We start from the raw sequence: 20,133 nt of genomic DNA on the forward strand, positions 1-20,133 counted from the left end.
ATTTGTTTGGAACTTTAGATTTTGAAAGAACATTCCATAAAAGTTCTCTGTTGACAATGTCAAATGCATTTGCAAGATCGATGATTGCAATATATAAGTCACGGTTTTGCTCATGGCATTTTTCCTGTATCTGTATGGCAACCGGTACTTCCTTCTGAAATGCACATTGTGTTTCAGGAAGTGTTGACTCAGATGTTTTGTCACTATGGATAACACTATCTTGGCTAGTACTTTGCTAGCTTTCACTGGGAAAGAGATACCTCTGCTGTTGTTCTCAGTTTGAGCGGTCCCCTTTCTTCTTGTAGATGATTGCAATATCAGAATTATGCCACTCAGATGGAATTCGTTCTTGGTTCCAGACAGTCAGCATAAATTTATGGAGGTGCTGGTGGAGTAACTGGCCATCCTCTTTGATTAATGCAGATGGTATGGCATCAGAACCAGGGATTTTGTAATTTTTAAGAGATCGGATGGCCTGAACAGTTTCTGCAAGTGTTGGTGAGACATCGAGATCTGTAGCTTGAGGAGCGATTGGGGTGTTATCAAGGATGCTGTGCTTCACCAGGTTTCTTCGATTCAGTAAGGCATTTGAAGTGCTGTGCCCATCTTTCTAGGAGTGCTTGCTTTTCTTTCACGTGCTCTCCTTCTGTTGGTCGAACAGTAGTCATGTTGTGTTTGGAAGCCCCATAGATGGTTTTTATGGATTTGTAGAACCCATATTGGTCATTTATATCAACCAGTCTTTGTTGTTCATTTGCTGGCTCAGTCCACCATTTGTTCTCCATGTTATGCAGTTTTTTTTTTTTTTGGTCTTCACTTCTGAGATTCTGGAATTCAGTTTTTATGGTTAAGGAGCTAGGATGAGCCAACCAGTTGTTATGTGTCTGTTCTTCACTGAAAGAAGACCACGTATGCCCTTAACAGTTTCATCAAATCAGTCTTTATGGCAGCGTGTGGAGAAGCCCAGGGTTTCTTCTGCATTGTTTTGAAACAGTCTTAATGATCGACCACTCTGCATCTAGGTTTGTTGCACTCTGGTTTGGGTTATGTGGTGGGCACTGAAAAAGAGTGCCTGTAATAGTGATGCGGAACATGTTACAAGTTGCCGCGTCCTTTAGAATACTACAGTTTTGTTTCTTGGAGGATGATCGGCGCGTTTGTGGGCCTATGACCAGTTGTAGTTTGTTGGGTATAAAGTTATGATCTGTCGAGCACTCAGCACCTCTCATAGCTCGGGGTATAAGAACTTCTCTTCGACCTCGCTGCCTTATAATAACATAGTCAGTTAGGCGCCAATGTCTGGATCGTGGGTGCATCTTTGTGGTCGAGTGAATATTTTTAAGCTGAAAAACGGTGTTGGTGATGACCAGATTGTTCTCCGAGCTTAAAGAAAGCAGTCTAAGGTCATTGATGTTTGTGTTACTAACACCATGGCTGCCTATAATGCCTTGCCATAGATGATTTTCTTTTCCTACTCTGGCATTAAAGTCTCCAAGCAGGATGAGTTTGTCATAATGTGGTATTCAGCGAATGGTAGCATCCTATCTATCTCTATCTATAGCCCGACGCCCTAATCCCGCAAAGGGTGGTAGCATCCTGAGAAGCATAAAAGAAATTTTTGATGGTGTCCTCAGAGTCAAGCGTTGGAGCAAAGGCATTGATGAGTATTGCGTACTGGCCTTTACAGAGTAATATTCGCCAGGACATCAGCCTCTCTGATATACCCATAGTGATTCTTGGATCTTCTGTAGTCGACTGATTCGGATTGCAAAACCAGTGCCATGGTTTCCGCTTACATTGTCTGGGTATCCTCTCCAGAAATAAGTATATCCTCCTGTTACTAATGGATTGCTTTCTCCCGAGAGGCAAGTCTCACACAAGGCAACAATGTATATCTTTTCAGTTCATGGGCAACAAGTGCAGTCCTACAGCGTGCTCGTGTGTCTTGATCAGTATCAAGCAAGGTTCGTATATTCCAGGTAGCAAGATCTTGAATTGGGCTCTCTGTTATCTTGTTTTTATTTATTTTTTCGGAGGGAACATTTTGCAGGCTTCTAGCCTTTGGCCCTTTCTTCCTTGCACATTAAATGGTCGTGTGGAGTAGCAAATGTTTAAGTTACACATCCCCCTCAAGGCTAAGCAGTTGGGGTCCGTTTCCGGTTGCTTAGTTGCACCGGATGCTGTGGAAGTCATGACCTGCTCCTATGCTATCATGTCAGTGACTACTGGGCCAGTGCCGTCTATGTGCAGGACTCGATTTAGCGACATTCAGCCATATCCATAACCTGTCGCTGCCACCCTATCCTGTCACCACACGTCTTTTGATTTTGATGAAAAGATGAAATGGGTGGTGAATACAGTAGTGGGCTTGCGCAATGAAAGGATTTGATGTGATGGTGAGGGTGTACAGTCCTTACCACCACATGACTTGGGCCTTCTCAGCCTGTGATGGTGGCATGAAGAATCACGACGACCAACTACCGAGCAGGGTTGCTGGAGTCTGACGGGAGCTTTGTCTGTTGCCCCCCCTCCCCCCTTCCGTGAAACTCCACTCGGATTTTTCGTTCGGGGTTTACTTCCATGGCCATAACCCATTCAAGGGTAATCTTTGCAAGGCAGTGGGCCTGGGAACACTTAGTCTGACCCCTCACTGATGGCCCCTCCAACATGGGTTATCCTGTACCACTGCTGAGTTCGGGAAGGGGGGAAACTCCTCCAGCTGATACGGTCCACCTTTACAGGGTACACAAGTCTCTCACCGCGACAAGGTGATTCCCGTGGAGGTCAGCTGGAACTATTGGATAGTACACCAACATGCAAGCCCCTTATTTATGACGGTCAACATCAAAATACCTTTGAGGATAGGAAATTGTTAGACTGCATTCCAGTTAACATAACGCAACCAGCATCAAGACAGAAAGGTCAGACTGATTTTCTATCATGTATTTCAGTAATGTCAAAATCTGGGGCTTGATCTCCACTTTGCTGTCTCAGGCTTAATATGGGTCCTGCTGGCATGAGTTTCGCTGATGTGTGTCTGGATGATTCATAGGCAACCGACAGGCCATCGGTAACACATGCAACCTTTGATGCTAATCCATCTGTTACTCTGCACGAGGACTTGGCCATAGTTCCCATCAGCAGCGAGTGGCAGAGGTCCTGCATTATCCAGTGCTACCTTATCCTTTGGTGTCTCTGTGTGGCATAATTGTAGTGGAGCACACATGGGTCTACTCAAGTGCTTAGGTCCATTCTGGACGCAGCAGACACACACACTTATGCACAACACCATTCTCCCGTATCCTTGCGTCTGTCAATGCAGTAAAATCTTTGCTGTATGGACTATACAAGATTTCCAGCGGATAAGGTGTTGCGTATCTCTTCCAATATCTCTGACCTAATCTTCCTTGGGAAATGCAAACTGACAGTACCTGTGAGGCTACCTGGTTAGGTATGACCCACTGCCGCAAGATACCATTTCTCAGCCGAAGAGCATCCTTCCGCGCCCAGTAGTTATCAAAACTTCCTCCTGACAGACCACATGCCTCTTATGAATTCTTGACTACTTCACGTGGCAGACCTCGTGGCACAGACCAATTGCCACTCCTTGAAGCATTTTCTTTGGTCATAGAGGGGATATTAGCCATAGTCACTAGTTGCCTACTTCCGCAGGTGGGATAACTGAAATTATTCTCACCATCCCTCCACCCTCAACAGTGCTCATCACGCTTCATCACTCTAAGACAGGTAGATTACGCAGGGCACTGTTCACCTTGCATGGTAACAGTACACAGGTGATTGGTTTATTTCTTTAAAGATGCACGGTATCCCACTTGTTCTGATGAAATTGCTCTTATTTATATAGGCCTATCCATCATGGTAAACAAGTTTCAGTAGCAATAAGTCATAAAGTTTTTGTTATGGTTATATCTGGATTCTTAATCTACCATTCAGTAGAAGCCCAGGCAACCTAAATGAGGAACGATATCATCGGTACACTAGATTTAAAAACTTTGAGAGTCTACCCTCTCCCAATTTTCTGTGATGTCCTCATGTTGACGCACGTGTGTTTTGCTACGGTGCTTCAGCGACGTCTGGATGTGTGACCGAACATCAACAAATGCGTGAGGAGGTTGATTTAACACTGTGCGGTACTACAGATTAATTTGACGCACGTAGAGTGAGACGTGTTGTGGGCTTGGCAGTAACCAGCGAGTAAAATAGGATGGGGAGGGCAGGCAACTTCCAAGAGAAGCCCAAAAAGGGACCTGGACGAAAAGCCAGGAAACAGCAGGCACCAGTCTTCAGTTTTAAGCTTAATGGTAAGAGGTCTGTTTACATTTTTTCATGGGTAGCATGCCATATATATAAATATTTATTTAGCATAGCCCATCATATTCACCAGCTAAAGACGCGTTTTATGTATGCTACTTCCTGGAGAGCTTGGGGACCTGAGTAAACACCTCCTACACTCAAGTACCGTAGCAGAAGCACCATACCAAAACAGTTCCGTATTTATTTACTTTATTGCCGTTTCTTTAGCGGGCAATCCTACCACAGCCGGTGGATTTGTGCTATCATATTGTGTATGCCTGTATGTGTTTTTTGGTGTGTGTGTGTGAAAATGAATATTTCCAATTTTTATGAATATTTTAAATTTCAGACCGACGTCACTCAGCCGGCCAATCACGGGGCCATATTTAATTTTGAAATTGCTCTTCGACTCCACAGCCACCACCAAGATGCCATGTGCAGGCTGCATGTTTAATTACTGTGAAACTGGGAAAAATTTCTTTGAAAATAACGAGGCCAACCTTAAACTTTTCACAGATCATGGCATTCTACCCAGCAAAGCTGAGATATCTTAGCTTGAGATAGCTTTACTTGTCGCATGAGCCAAAAAGGACCATCAGCATAAGTTAGGCTAGGTTACTTTTTTGGTCAATTTTTACACGTTACCCTCATCCGATTTTTGACTTTTCGTTAACATTTTCTAGTAGAACTAGTCATTCTAAGAATCTTTTCTTCAATGACATTTCTCTCGCAAATTGATAATAAACGAGTTACACGCGATTTACTTCCACCAATCACAATCACAGACGAGCGCGCGCTCTGTCCGCTCACCCGCTCACATTTGAAAGTTTGTCCCGGAAGACCAAACTTTACACGTACTCCTCATTTTTACACGTTGCCCTCATCCGATTTTTTCATCCAACCTGAGTGTTTCCTGTTGTTTTTGGTGTGATTCGTTCGATTTTGACCTTCGTTTCTATCGCAAGTCGCTAGTTTTTGTTGAACGCCACTAGCGACTTCCGGTGGAAAGGACCGGTCCAAATCAACAAAAATCACACCAAAAACAACCGAAAACACTCAGGTTGGATGTTTGTTATCACTTGAAATGTAATTTTTTGCGGTTCTTCCCCTCCTGGGGGACCTGTGGGAAACCGGGGTGTTGGGTGGGGGAAAAACGCAAAAGCGAGTGATTTCCTAATGGAACTGTTATCAAAATCAAATGAAAAACACTAAAATCCTTCGGAAGAAAATAATTTTAAGCTTCTTAGGGAATTCGTGTTTCCTAACTGGGGGCTTCGCCCCCAGACCCCCAACCCTGGCCGTGCTTCCTAACTGGGGGCTTCGCCCCAGACCCCCATGACATTAACCAAACCTCATCTAACCTAACCTAACCGAGTGTAAATAAGAAATAATGCATTTACCTAGCAGGTTACAGTTCCTCGTCTGCATCTGAAGAGCCGTCTGTAGCTGTAAACGGCAACTGGTGGCGGGCGTCATAGAAGAAGAAAGGCTTATAACTGCGTAAAGTATAACAAAAACAATTGAAAATGTTAAAGGAAAGCCGAAAATCGCATGAGGAGTACGTGTAAAGTTTGGTCTTCGGGGACAAACTTTCAAATGTGAGCGGGTGAGCTGACAGAGCGCGCGCTCGTCTGTGATTGTGATTGGTGGAAGTAACTCGTTTATTATCAATTTGCGAGAGAAATGTCATAGAAGAAAAGATTCTTAGAATGACCAGTTCTACTAGAAAATGTTAACGAAAAGTCGAAAATCGGATGAGGGTAACGTGTAAAGTTTGACCACTTTTTTTAGGTTAGGTTTGGTTAAGTAAGGTTTGGTTACTTCTGTTAGGTTTGGTTAGGTTAGGTGACAGTCAAGAGCTCTTACAGGGTTAGGAGGTAACTTATATTGTCATAGTCATATTATGGTTATTATTCTTTTTCACTACAAATGAGGCTTCAAAACACTTAAATGAACTAAAAAACTATCATATGGAACAAAAAAATCACCCAAAATAGGAAACAGCAATAAAGTAAAGATTGACCAACAGTTCCAGTTATTTTGAGGGTGGTAAATGAACGTTTTATGTTAATTTGTTTGCTAGTTTTAGCCATATTCCTTCCACTGTACCAACCTGTTTGTTTCCTGAGTGTAGGGTATTATTTTGGAAAAATATCCAAATAATGTGGAGTGAAATTCATGGTTGTCATTCAATTTATACATTTTTAATCAGTTTTTCTTCTACGCTGTATATATCCATCACAGATGCACGTTTTAGTACTGAGTAGATAAGGAGTGGGGGTTGTTCAGCTCGTAGCTCTGTCTGTAATCGAATCTGCGTCGAGACCAGATTAAATTCTATGTTAGGTTAAGGTAGATTAGGTTTGGGTAGATTAAGTTAGATGCATTGAATGACAGAGATAGGAGTTGGAGACTCCCCCCCTCCCATCTCCTTTTTTATGTACGAAGAAAAACATTTGCAATGAATTCTTATATATATATATATATATATATATATATATATATATATATATATATATATATATATATAAGAAAAAATGCTTAGAATTGCTTAAATTCAGCAATTAGCTAGCATATTACTGTAATTACAGTGTCATCTAGTTGGGTGTTTATCCGAAAAAGTACTGAGTGTAGTGGCAGACATACTTAAATCTACCAAAATTCGAGTACTGGTATGTTTTAGTAAGTTTGCCATCATGCCTGTTTAATAAATATTCATCAGTAAAGCAAAATGGACATGGATAATAACACAAGAAAAAAGATCAGTAGTGAAACAAAGTCAGTAGTAAATATTATCACTTAGCCCTTATACCGTAATCAGTGAAAAAGAAGACAAATGATGCAGAAAAATCTGTCTGTCGATCTATAGTCAGATGCCATAATCCTGTAAGGGGTGGTTGTTTGTCTTTAAGTTGGTAGTTGTACGGGAAGGAGCTCCAACACTTTGGCAACCCACTTGTTAACACATAGGGACACATGTCGGTTGTTTGTATGGTTACCATTCAGCATTGTAAATGGTTTCCTGGCTTACAGGAAACCATTAGGCCTGTCACCCATTGTAGAAAAAGTAAGTGCAAAATGTAAATGAATTTAGGAGGTCTGAGTAGGTTTGAGTAAGTCTCTTCCATTATACCTTAGGAAAACAAATGTCGGTGAGGCATAAGGAACCTGATGATGATAACGGGGGAAAAAAGCGAACAGGAAATAATAGTTTACCACCATAAAAGTGGTCAGAAAAATACAGAAAACAAACTGGAGGAATAGGAATTGGTAAGGTTTTTTGCTGCATAAAATAAGACCTACATTTAACTTTAGCCTGTTTGCAATAAATTTTTATGATCAGTATGTACAGTTTAGTTATGTGTGATCATATTAGTTACATAGTCCTTATAGTCACCAGATTCTGCTTTCAATAGCTATGTCACATTGATTTTTTTTTTTTTTTTTTTTAACATTAACTTATCCATTTATTTTTGCTTTGACTTCCAGTTAGGTGGTAGGTGGTGGTGATCATCATCCACTCACTTGATGTAGTGCTACCTACATTTTCCTTCACTTTTAATGCTCTTTTTCTGTGTCTGCCCTGAGTTTTCCTACTTCTATCTTTTCTATCACTTTTTGTTACTCTTCTTTCCTTTTCAGGTGGCTTTACAGTGAGTGACAAGCCAAATAGTTTCCTATAAGGCAGTAGCTAAACAATTTACAGTGCAGGGTGGTAACTATATAACCAACCCATGTATGCTCCCAACATGTCGGCAAGTGGGTTGATTGAGGGTTAGTGCCCCTCCCCACAAAACTAACTCAAAGACAAATGACCACCCCTTATAGGATTATGGTGTCTGGCTGTAGATAGATATCATAGATAGATAGATAGACTTCCAGGTTTTCTAGTGGGTTTTCGTATGTTTTGAATATTTAGTTTATACCTGAAATACCCAATTTGTCATGTTCTTCCCCCCCCCCCCTTCTCCTGTTGCTCCTTGGCAAAATAAGCTATCATCATTCATTCATCATTCAATCCTGCATTGCCCCATGAGGAGCGTAGGAGCCCGGGGCTAGGCAAGTTGGTCCTGACATTTAAGATGAGAGTGACCAGCCTCATTTATCCCTGAGTGGCATTACATGAGCAGTAAACCCCAACCACTCCTTGAATATAAACTTTCACCGGCTCAATCTGGTTGGAGTGCCATAATTACTCACTAAACCACCAGGCACCAAAATTTGGTTATATGGTTACCACGAGCATAGTAAACGGTTTCCTGGTGTACAGGAAACCGTTTGGCTTGTGTTACGGAACAGCGAAAGATAATGTACACTTTAAGTGAGAATACTAAAAATCACTACTGTCCCGTAAAGTTCCAGGTTCAAAACAAAAGAGTTAGGTAAAATTACAAGTTAAAGTTTAATGCACAAACTAACAACAAAACATTCAGGACTCATAAGGATAATGTAATGGCAAAAAACAGGTTAAATATATTGTTAACTGCAATAGCCTCTATTAACACGAAATTAGCAAGAGTAAATTTACCTAAGTCAGCCCTGATAAAATGAAAATACACTGGGTAATGCTCAGTTAATGCAAGATAAATTATTACAGATACAAACTATTATGAACAATGGCTAACAACAAGAACCCTACATGAATTACAAAAACCTTACTAGGCCTAAGAATTAATCTTATACTACACAGTACAAGAAAAAATGCAACAACAGTTATACTCAAATTACACACAGCTGCTAGATGGTTGGAGACTTCCTGAGCACTCACAATAATAACTGTACAGGGGAGGACAGAGATGTGAACAAAATGAGTAGATCTAAGTGGCAATTAATGTAGAGACTGAGCTCATTATATAGGGGCCAGCAGAGCTTGATACAACTTGTAAGAAGGACGCGCAAATGAAGCCATGGTGACAAAGAGTTGACAATCCCGCTCTGAACAACAGAAAGAACGACTTACTCTACTATAACGGTAGAAGGGGGGGAGTGAGGTAGAACACGCTCGTGATCAAACAGGCAGCACACTGTACATTAGAATTACACAAAGGATGATGAAATCATAGGCTGTGTAACACTTGTCACTCAGTGTAGAGTCATCCACAGGCAGAAGGAAGAGGAAAGAAAGACAGAAGAGGATGGAAGGAAAGAAGTATGGAGGAGAGGAAAGGGCAGACACCTGAGAGCAGCACTACATTGAGTGAGTGGATGGTAAGCACCCCCACCTACCATATAAAAAAGGCCATTTCCTATAAAAATGTGCATCAGAAATCAATTGAAACATGAAAAACCATAAGAAAAAATAGGTACAGTATGTAATTTGGGGAGGCTTTGCCCCTGCCAGACCCCCTGACGACATTAACCATCTGGACTGCCACAAAAACGTAAGTTAACCTTGAAAGTCTCTCAAACAAAGACAACCACCTACCTTGTGGAGCCACTGCTGCTTTAGTGTGCTCATTCAATTCGTCATCGATAGGGTTTTGGATGCCGACGACCTGGTGTGCATATGGGTTTGAGAATTTTGCATTGCTTTATTTTAAAAACTGGGAAAGAGTTATTGCACTTTTAGTAGCTTTTGTCCTCATGTATTATAGTTTGGACACCTCAGTTCATTAGGAGGACACCCTTTACTCAATGGCAACATGTTTGAAAAGCCCCCCCCCCCCTCTATTTGTTGTAATTAAGCAGGTTCACACCCAGTTTGGTTCAAGTCATTGTTGATTGGCTAAGGGTGAAGGTTGGGCTTAGTCATGTATCTCTCTGCTACCATACTTGGTTGACTCTTTCAAGGAAGATTGATAGAAGGGAGCATGAGCAATTGTAACGACAAATTTGGCTAGGCAGTATAATGTAGTAATAATTTTAAACAAGCTGTCGCAGGATCCAGATCCCCATGCATTGCTCATGGGAAGTAGTTTTCAGGCTGAACATATAACCCCATCAAAGACTCATTTCTGAAGGAAATGCCATAGTGAAGACCCACCCCCACCCCCATTTGATAAGAAAATGTCATAGAAAGCACTAATAAAGAAAAAAATAGGGCCATTATGAGCCAGACTTAAAGAATAAAGCCACATTTTATGTAGAATATTATTGTTGTTAACAGTAGGGGGAGAGTGAAAATTGATGAGATGCAGCTGCAGTTTAGATGTAACCATACCGTGTAGGGATTTATACTGCACAGGAATGCTATTATTAGGTTGTTCAAGTACAGGAGAGGTTGCTTAATATAGCCTAGTTGGAAATACTGCTTACCTCTTGTGAATTTGAGAAGGGACAAGAGTGATTGTGTTGTGGATGGTGCAGAACTTAGGACCAGAACAGTGTTTTCTGTGCATGGTAATGGGTATTTATCCTTATTCAAAATGTAATATGGTAATTTGTTGTAGTTATAGGGGATGATGACTTTAGCTACTGTAAAGGTATTAGTTTCACAGTTTTCCAATTTTAGCCTATCACTCTTACACCCTGCACAGTTTTTCCTATGTACTTGTCTCAGCTTCACTGTATGTGTTAGTCATATGATCATGTTCTCTCCACTGCTCTCTTAGTTGTCATGTTGCAAACACACTTACTTAGCCTAATTAGTCTATTCTTTCTGCATGACTGTCATCATGATACCCCCCTCCCCCCCTTTTATTTTATTTTTTTAACTAGAGGATGGAATGAAGTTGGGTCCACAAAACCTGGCAAGGGAAAACTGACAGGCTTCTTTCAGCACACATTCCAACCCTGTTTATGTTAATCTATGTACTCCTGTGTTTTGAAAATATGAATTACTCTTCCTCATGAAGAAACAGCTGTGGGTTAAGCTATTCACACTGTACAGTAATATGGTATTGCTCATGACAGAGGATGGTGGGGAGCCGAAGAAGTTAAGCCGAAGGCAAAAGCAGCGAGCCAAAAAAAGAGAACTCAAAAGTCAAACAAAGGAAAAGAGGCCATCAAAGAAGCAGAAGGTTACACCACATGAAGGTAAGATTGGTTCATTGGGTTGGCCTAGATGCCTGTACTGGTATGAATCCCTTGAATGTGTTTTGGATGTATTATTGTTACTTCCAAATTATTTTATTTGACTGAGGAAAGCCCTTCCTGTTGAAGAAAGTAATGACAGCTGTAGCTGTGTAACCCCTCAGTTCAAAAACTCATAGTAGCTGAATAAACCTGTCTGTGGATAGCAATGATTGACACGTTTGGTTGGAAGAGGGTAATGAATACAGTACTTTGGAGTCTTGATTAGGCGTGATTACAACATTAAGAAAAAAGAGTTCACAACAAGGACATGCTTTGTTTACTGTCTGAGTAGACGGTTTTAAGATTACTGTATTGTATGGTAATTGATGTCCTAAGAGTCAAAAGGAGAAATTGACTAACCACTCAGGTTTTTGAGGATTGTAATAAAACTGGCAGTCCATACTGTATGCAGCAGCCAGCCAGCATGTGTATCTGAATACTTGTCTCTTTTGCTATTTAACTATGCATATTTTTTGCATATTTTTGCATTATATATGTGGGTTTTCCAAAATCATGATTGTATTATACTGATATATTGTGGGGAGGTTGTGGAAGATATGTGAGTAACCCAGGCTGTTGGGGAAAAGAATAATGCTAAGAAAAAAAAAAAAATCTCCAAGAATGCCTGGCCGAAATGGTATAGATTTCCGAAGTTTAAGTGAGCCAGGGTACACAGGAAACTACTGTACAGAAAAGTTAATGCACATTTATTTTTAAAAATTATTTATTATTTTTTTTTTTTTCCCTACTGTAGATTGGCATTTGAAGAATTTAGGGTGCTTGTTTAATTGATTTTTTAACATTTTCTGTATTAGATGATGAGCTGGATAGTCAAGGAGAAGAGCAGTTCAGCCCAGATGAGATTGCAGAGCTTGAACAGAATGAACAGAAAGCTAAATTTGCCTTGTTTGAAGAAAGCAGTGATGAAGACCAGGATGAAGAAGACAGAGGAGAGAATGATGAAGAAGAGGAAGATGACAGTGGAGTAGATGATGATGATGATTATGGTGATCTTGAAGCAGCATCAAAAAAGCTAGAGAAGAAAAAGAAAGCAGAAATGTAAGTTTAGGTTTTGTGTGCTTGTTATGATTGATGTTGTGAAGCTTCATCAGAGAAGATCAAAAAAGGAAAGCTGACATGTAAATGTGTTGTATTCTTTAGATGTGTTTCAAATAAATCTTTTGAACTGTCATTTTAATTGCAAATGCCACTAGTATAGTGTATGGTACATTTCTCTTACTGTTATGATTTTGTATCTGTCATAAAACAAATGGCTTTTAAGTGCAGTACAAGTCCCATTATTCGGCATCTATGGGACCACGATGATGCCGAGAAATTAGATTTACCGAATAATCAAAAACCTACCCACTCAGTACCTTAAATATATTGGTGAACACTCATCACCACTTATGGTACGGTATTACAACTGTGTTTGGAGAGAGTACTGTATACTGTACAATACTGCAATCAATACAGTACTATACCTGAATCTGAACTATATATATATATATAAATTAGTGAACATATACAAGGGTAATGACACAGTAGGCCTACAAGTCAGATAACACTTCCTGGATGGCCGAAATGATACGGAATATTACCTACCAGCTCAGTACATCACTTGTATTGGTGAACTCATCACTACTTATATTATTACAAATATGTTTGGAGTGAGGACTGTATACAGTACTTTTTCCAAACAAAATAAAATAGTCGGAAAATTGCATAAAATAAAGGGACCTGAATTGGTAAGGTCTTTCTGATGAAAGTTATAACTTACATTTAGCACTCACTCTTTTGTTCGTTTTTTTTGTTTACATGTGAAAGGAGAGTACTGATGGAAACAGTAATGTATTCCATGAACCCCTTAATAACCTCCGACATTGAACAACCCTTTACAGTACCGATGTCGAGTTAGTGAGCTATGGAAAAACTGTGAACAATTATGGGAATGGAACGAAGGTCACTGGTATGTTTACACGACTCTAAGCTACGATTCCAAGCAGTCAGGGGGTCAGTTAATCTCAGATGTTTTCGCCCATTTGGTAAATGCACCGTAACTTTATCAATTCTCCAGTCAATCATAGCGAATCATAGCATGGGTTTAGGAAGCTAAATAACACATTTCTAGGTGCGCCAGACGATTATCTTCACATCTTATAAGAAAATGGATGAAATTAAATCCCTCTCTGAGTACGTAAAGTTCTTCCATTCTTCTGAAATCAATTTATTTTTCTTAAAGATGGGAAGATAATCATCTGGCTCACCTAGCAATGTGTTATTTAGCTTCCTAAACCCATGCTATGATTCGCTATGAGTCACGGAAAGATTGATGAAGTTACGGTGTATTTAGAAAATGGGCGAAAACATCTGAGATTAACCGACCGCCTAACTGCTTGGAATCGTAGCGTAGTCATGTAAACATACCAGTGACCTTCATTCCCTCCCCATAATTGTTCAGTTTTCTTCATAGCTCACACTAACTTAACGTCACTGACATCGGTACTGTAAAAGGTTGTTCAGTGCCGGAGGTTATTAAGGGGTTAATAGGATATATTACTGTTTGCATCAATGCTCTCTCTTTCACGTTAAGCACAAAAACAAACAAAAGAATGAGCACTAAATGTACATTTAACTTTCATCAGAGAGACCTTAGCAATTCATATTCCTCCAATTTATTTTTAAGTATTTTTCTGACTTTAGGTTAGGTTAGGTTTGGTTAAATTATTAGGTACAGTTAAACTCGGTTAGGTTAGGTTCAGTTAAACAGGACAGTCCTTTCCACCATTATGCTGAGGAATAAAAATACTAGAGCTGTCACAACGGTACAGCTAAAAACAACGGGAAAACTGATTTAACAAGCAACATTTATTTATGGGTAATGCATTATAGTGTCAGTGGTTCATGGGCTACTCAATTACCGGTAAGTGTCATTTTCAGGAAGGCATCAAGAAAAAGAATTTCAAGAATTAGCGTGGGGGCTTGGAACGTAACCCTCGCTAATTTGGTGGGGGTGGTTACTGTAGTGTATGATACTGTGCAATATTGTAATCAATACAGTACTATATCTGAATCTGAATAAAAATATGGAAATTAGTGAACATACAGAAGTGTAATGAAACATTAGGCCTACAAGCCACAGATAACACTTCCTAGACTGCCGAGATGATTCCGGACATCTGCCGAACAATCAATGATTTTCGTAAATGGGACTATTTCTCAAAACTGCCGAAATGTCGGATCTACCGAACAATCAGCTGCCGAATAATAGGACTTTTACTGTGCTTTGTTCATAAGGAGTTTACTGTTACAGTATGATTTTGGGCTTGCTGTTAACTCAGAACTGGTTTAGTATTACTGTGCTTATTTTTTTTTCCAAATCTGATTCCAGTAATCCAAATTTGATTATCTTCAGCACTACCTCAGGTTATGCTCTTCTCTTCCCCCCCTTTTTTTTTTTCCAAGTAGCCTGACTTTAAATGCATCCTAGTTCAAAGTGCAGCACAGTATAGAGTTCTGAGATGCAGTATTTTTCATTTAACCCTTTCAGTTTGATGATATATGGGATTTTTCTGTTTCATTTTTTACTACTTCCAGACTATTTTATCCAACTTGGGAGAGGCTTTCTGAGCTGAAGAGGTTAAATATTGCTTTAACTAGCCCATTCAGTGCTAAAGGTCCTCCCAAATACGAATAGATTTGCCAATTGTATTCAATGAAGTTTATTTATTTTCTGCATGTAAATTTGTCAATTTCCAGGGCTGATGCTGATGCATACATGGAAGAATCAGCAGCAAAGATAAATCTTCACATTCCCACTCTTGCGGAAGTGCAAAAGGAACTGGAACAACCTGTGGATATGGCCAACATAAACAGCCGCATCAAAGACACAGCTTTTGTACTGGCTGATTTCAAGTATAGAAGACAATCCTTTTTGTTTTTGTTCATAAAGTTATCTTTATGTATCTTTACATATGTCAGCGTAATTTTGTGAGAGGTCTGTCACTTCATAACATGAACAGTTTGAAGTATATTGATGTTGTTGTTGCTCTCGTTGTTAATCAACCCCAGTCTCTTTAGATGAGCAGACCCATCAGCCACAGACAAGCAGTGGCTCCTGCAGGGTTGTCCTGTACAGTAAGCTGATGTTTCCTTGTGACTGACAGTGCCTCACTACAGCAAGATGTTGGGAATAGTATGGTGGTTTAGTTCCTGGACAGACATCCCATTTGCATCTCTGCACTCAGTAAACAGGGGCACCATAGCAGGCACCTCTCCACCCCGTAAATTGGTTACTGACACAGCATATGGTTGCCACCAAGCATCGTAAATCATTTCCTGGGTTACAGGAAACCATTAGGCATGTCATTCAGTCACCAAAAGTGGAAAGAAGAGTAATAAAAGGGACAGGAAGGAAAGGGAAAAATAGGAAGAGTGGAGGGCAGAGAAAGAGAGAGAATGGAAAGGGGAAAGAAGTAGGCAGCAATACATCAAATGAGTGGATGACAGTCACCAACTGGTAATATAAGGTACTGGCATGATTTGCTGATTCAAAGTTGTTTTTGTTTAGAAAATGGTTTCTAGGTGTTAGGCTGGTGTTAATCAATAGCTAGACACTGTACTTCTAAAGAGGGCATCCAGGAACATATTACCTCCACATTTCCCTGTCCTCTGCCATTAAGCAACCCCCTCCATCCCATATCACCCTCATTCATAACCTCTTCACTTTGTCCTTCCACCTTGTCCTTGGTCTCCCTTTCCGCCTTACTCCTTGCACCTCACCAACATTCACTTTTCGTTTATCTCTCACTCACCATTCACTTCACAAGGTCAAATCATCCCAGGATAACTTGTATTACCACTTTCCAGCACACTAGCATCAACACCTCAATGCATCCACACTTCCTTATTTGTCATTCTGTGTGTCTGTCTCATCAAGTAACTCCACGTGTCCCTTTCAGGTAACTTATTTTGACTTCTCTCTTGATTTTATCCATCCAGCAGAGTCCAAGCTTTATTTCCATATATTAGTGTATAGAGGTCGTAGTATTCCCATGCAATACTTGCCTTCTGATTCCATCTTCTTGTTGCTTTTATCATAGGTGTTGTTTCTTAACCCAGTTCTGTCTGGCTGAACAAACCCATCGACCATAGGCAAGCAGCTACTTCTTTGGGCCCATCCTACAGGTACAGTACAGTACATAAACTGTGTGGGATATTGTGTCCCTTGTGGTAATCGGCCCTCCATTAGTGTCAGCTCAGGGTCCTTCCTTGTAAACAGGCTCAGTGTACTGTATCGGCAGTCCCCCATCCCTGCTATAACTTTTCTTGCATTTCATCCACTAAGTTCCCATCCCTGCACATCATACAGTCTAGATTCTTTAAAGGCCCTGAAATCTCCCACATCTTGACCTATCAGCCTCATTACTCACTCATTGATTTCATTCCCCTGAAAGACGTAACATTACTATTTGCTACCTCCACTTTCAAATTGTGGCTCTGACGAGGAGCCTGCACATGGTGGCGCTGTGTACCCTGGGTGGAGCAAAGCTGCTACAGCGTCCACCTGGGAGCCAGACCTCCTCATATTTCCCAGCACCTCGTTTTGGTGAAGGACCCTGGTCCAACCTCAGTTTAACGTTGATTACCACACGGGGGCACCAGTTCCCTACACAGTGTATCTTCTGTACTGGACCTGTACGATGGCATCAATGAAGTAGTTTTTTTTACCTGTGGTTGACGGGTCTTTGGCGAAACAGACAGGGGTTAAGCAGCAACAACAACAAATTTCATTTCTTACGACACTTGCTAATTCATTCTCCAAGCCTTGCAACTCCCACACACCTTTACTTAATGGAACAGTATTCATAAATTAATTTTACTGGTAAGTTCCTCACTTCCTCCTTTTTCACAAGGGGTCACCCCAACACACTGATTTATGTTATACTGGTAGCTACCAGTATCTCTAATAATCCATCATCATCCATGTCTGTATGGTGTTGAATAACTGCAAAGACATGACACAACTCTGTTTCAGCTTAACATGCATTGTTACTCTTCCAAGAACCTTCCACAGTCCTTGTCTGTCTGCTTTGTCATATGCAGTACCTTCTCCAGATCCATGAGGGCAGCATGCAGTTCTTTCCCCATATCAAAATACTTCACTGTACATGTCAGAGAGATGACTAGCCTACACACCCCCGTTCCTTCTTAAAACCCATCTCTTCTACCGTTCCCTTAGTTGTCTTTCTTACTTTGTTAATAACTGTTGTATAGTATAGGGAAAGAAATTGTCTTATATTAGCCGGAATAGAATAATGACATGTTCAGGCTAAAAGAGATTTGTTTTCCCACGGCACCTGTTGGACAATCATTCTAGCCACAATAAGATATAGATTTTATAGATTCTTATTCAAGAATGTAATGGATTTTACTTCAGTTATAATTTTACAAAATGTGCACATCTGAAGTGGTAGCTACTGTATTTTGATTTCAGTATTAGGCTAAAAAATATTAGAAGCAAATAGTCACATCTCATATAGTGATGGCTGGTAATTTTGCCTTGTATTATTTTCTTTCTAACATTTAACACATTAAAGATTTAATAAAATTGTATGGTAACTAAACATATCCTTTATGAGAAAATGTTTGACATAACTAAACTTACTACTTGTTAGTGTTATACCGTAGCTGAGTCAAATCAGGGGTGTGTAACCAGAAAAACATTCCTGCTTTGAGAAAGGGCTGAAACACACAGTTTGCCTCCCTAGCGTGAGAAAATGTTGAATCATTTAGTATGCTAATGTCACTATAAAGGGGTGCAGTAAATAATGTAATTTTATCAATATTCTTTCAGCAAACGTAGAGAAGAAGGAAGAAGTCGATCAGATTATCTTGCAGTGTTTCTGCAGGACCTCTCCACTTATTACTCTTACAACAAGTTCCTCATGGAGAAACTGCTTGATATGTTTGGTCCCACAGAATTGATTGAGTTCTTGGAGGCCAATGAACTACCCAGACCTGTCACTATTCGCACAAACACACTGAAGGTGAGATTCACATTACCTGTAGTCTATAGTCACCATCTGTATTATTCTTTCTTGTTGAAGAATCCTGCCTGAAACCCCATCCCTGAATTCTTCTGTCCAAGTGAGTCGTGTTTGAATAAGTTAGTTGTATTTACTGCTGATGACAATAAGTTTTTTTAATTGCAAGAAAGAAGGAACCAAAGGACAGGAGCCCACAAAATTGTTGTCTCCAAGAAAAAACAAAAACAAGACAACAGAGACCTAACTTCAAGTTCCGTTCATTGAGAGATGCCTGGACACACTGTGTTTGGAAGACTGGAAATCATAGGCAGTAGGAAATACAGGCAGAGGGAGACAGTTCCAGAGTGCATGCATGAAGGACTAGGAGTTACGGTTAACTCATGCATTAGAGGGTTGGACAGAAAAGTGATGAGAGTTTGTTGTTGTATGGGTGCTATGCGCCTACCGTAGTGGTGGAGGGATGCAAGCAGACAGTTCAGAGGAGCAGTGACCTTTGAAGTAGTGATAGAAAAGAGATACAGATGCATCAGTGCGATGAAGAGACAGAAATTGAAGGGAGCCAGTAAGAGGAGGGGAGTTAATGAGATGGAAAAACCTTTGACACCACCATGTTGAGAAGAGGTGTATGTGAGCCTTCCCACACATGAGAGTTTTACTCTACACTGGCAGTTAAAACCTGTGTATAAAGTCAACAGCGTTGCAGGGGTAAAGAAAGCTTGGAGTTGGCTTAGCACACATAATCTTGTGGAAGCATATTTTACAAGAGAGGTAATATGATCTTTTCAAGATTACAGTAATCCCGAGAGAATGAAACTCCAAGTATGTTTAAAGAAGATACAGGATTGAGTTGTATATTGTTAAAAATTGCTGTACTATGCACTGAAAAAAGGGTACAGGTTCTGAGTATATGTTAAGGAGAGCTAACAACAATATGCCCATGAAATGGGCCAGACACTCATTGACTTATCATTCAAGGTCCTAGAATCTTGGCTGTGCCTCAACTGTGTAACAATTTGCATATGTTTGTTTTAGTATTTCTCTTGGTTGATAAACTTCACATTACCTGTGTTGGTTTTGACTTGTTGTTGCACTGTATATATTGACAGACTCGTAGGAAAATTCTGGCAACTTCCCTGATTGCACGTGGCATCGACGTTGACACGATATCATGGTCAAAAGTGGGTCTGGTGGTGATGCGCACACCTGGCAATGTTACACTGGGAGCCACACCAGAGTACCTCGCAGGACACTACATCCTCCAGGTTAGTTTCTTTGGTTGAATATAGCTACTGTTATTACAATACTTTTTTTTTTTTTCTTTTTTTTCTTTAAACTTTGGGCATAGGCTTGATTTCTTGCCATAAAAGAGTGACACCAGTAGTGTAAACAGTATCATACAAATGACTGAGCTGGTTTAAAACTATCGATCTGTCTATTGCCAGACGCCTCAATCTCGTTCGGGGTGGCCACAAACAAATCGCCTCCACGTCACCCTGTCCCCCACCATTTCACTGCCTTGCTCCCAACTCACAGCCCCCTCTCTCATATACCTCTCCACCCCATCCCTCCATCTCATCCTCAGCCTCCCCCTCCCTCTCCCCCCCTCCACCTCACTCACATACACTCTCTTCGTCAGTCTTTCATCTTCCATCCTCTCCACATGGCCAAACCACCTCAGTGTATTCCTCCTAACGTTTCCTATCACATCCACATCCACACCACAATGCTCCTTTATATCCTCATTTGTCAGCCTGTC

At 40.5% G+C, this 20,133-nt stretch overlaps 1 protein-coding gene across 2 annotated transcripts in view; it reads left to right on the forward strand.

Annotated features, from left to right (window-relative positions):
• Nucleotides 1-4,114: 4,114 nt before the first annotated feature.
• Nucleotides 4,115-20,133, forward strand: part of LOC145414594 (28S rRNA (cytosine(4447)-C(5))-methyltransferase) — a 30,308-nt gene continuing 14,289 nt past the window's right edge. For both annotated transcript variants that reach the window (XM_080284121.1, XM_080284122.1), the window contains exons 1-6: nt 4,115-4,322; nt 11,167-11,289; nt 12,144-12,387; nt 15,088-15,243; nt 18,185-18,377; nt 19,484-19,639. In XM_080284121.1, the coding sequence (XP_080140247.1) occupies nt 4,226-4,322; nt 11,167-11,289; nt 12,144-12,387; nt 15,088-15,243; nt 18,185-18,377; nt 19,484-19,639 (969 nt within the window). In that variant the 5' untranslated portion in view covers nt 4,115-4,225. The remainder of the gene's footprint in view (nt 4,323-11,166; nt 11,290-12,143; nt 12,388-15,087; nt 15,244-18,184; nt 18,378-19,483; nt 19,640-20,133) is intronic.

The sequence above is a fragment of the Coenobita brevimanus genome, chromosome 100 (genome assembly GCF_032717465.1).
Source record: "Coenobita brevimanus isolate Jiangsu-jjx chromosome 100, ASM3271746v2, whole genome shotgun sequence".
Classification (NCBI taxonomy): domain Eukaryota; kingdom Metazoa; phylum Arthropoda; class Malacostraca; order Decapoda; family Coenobitidae; genus Coenobita; species Coenobita brevimanus.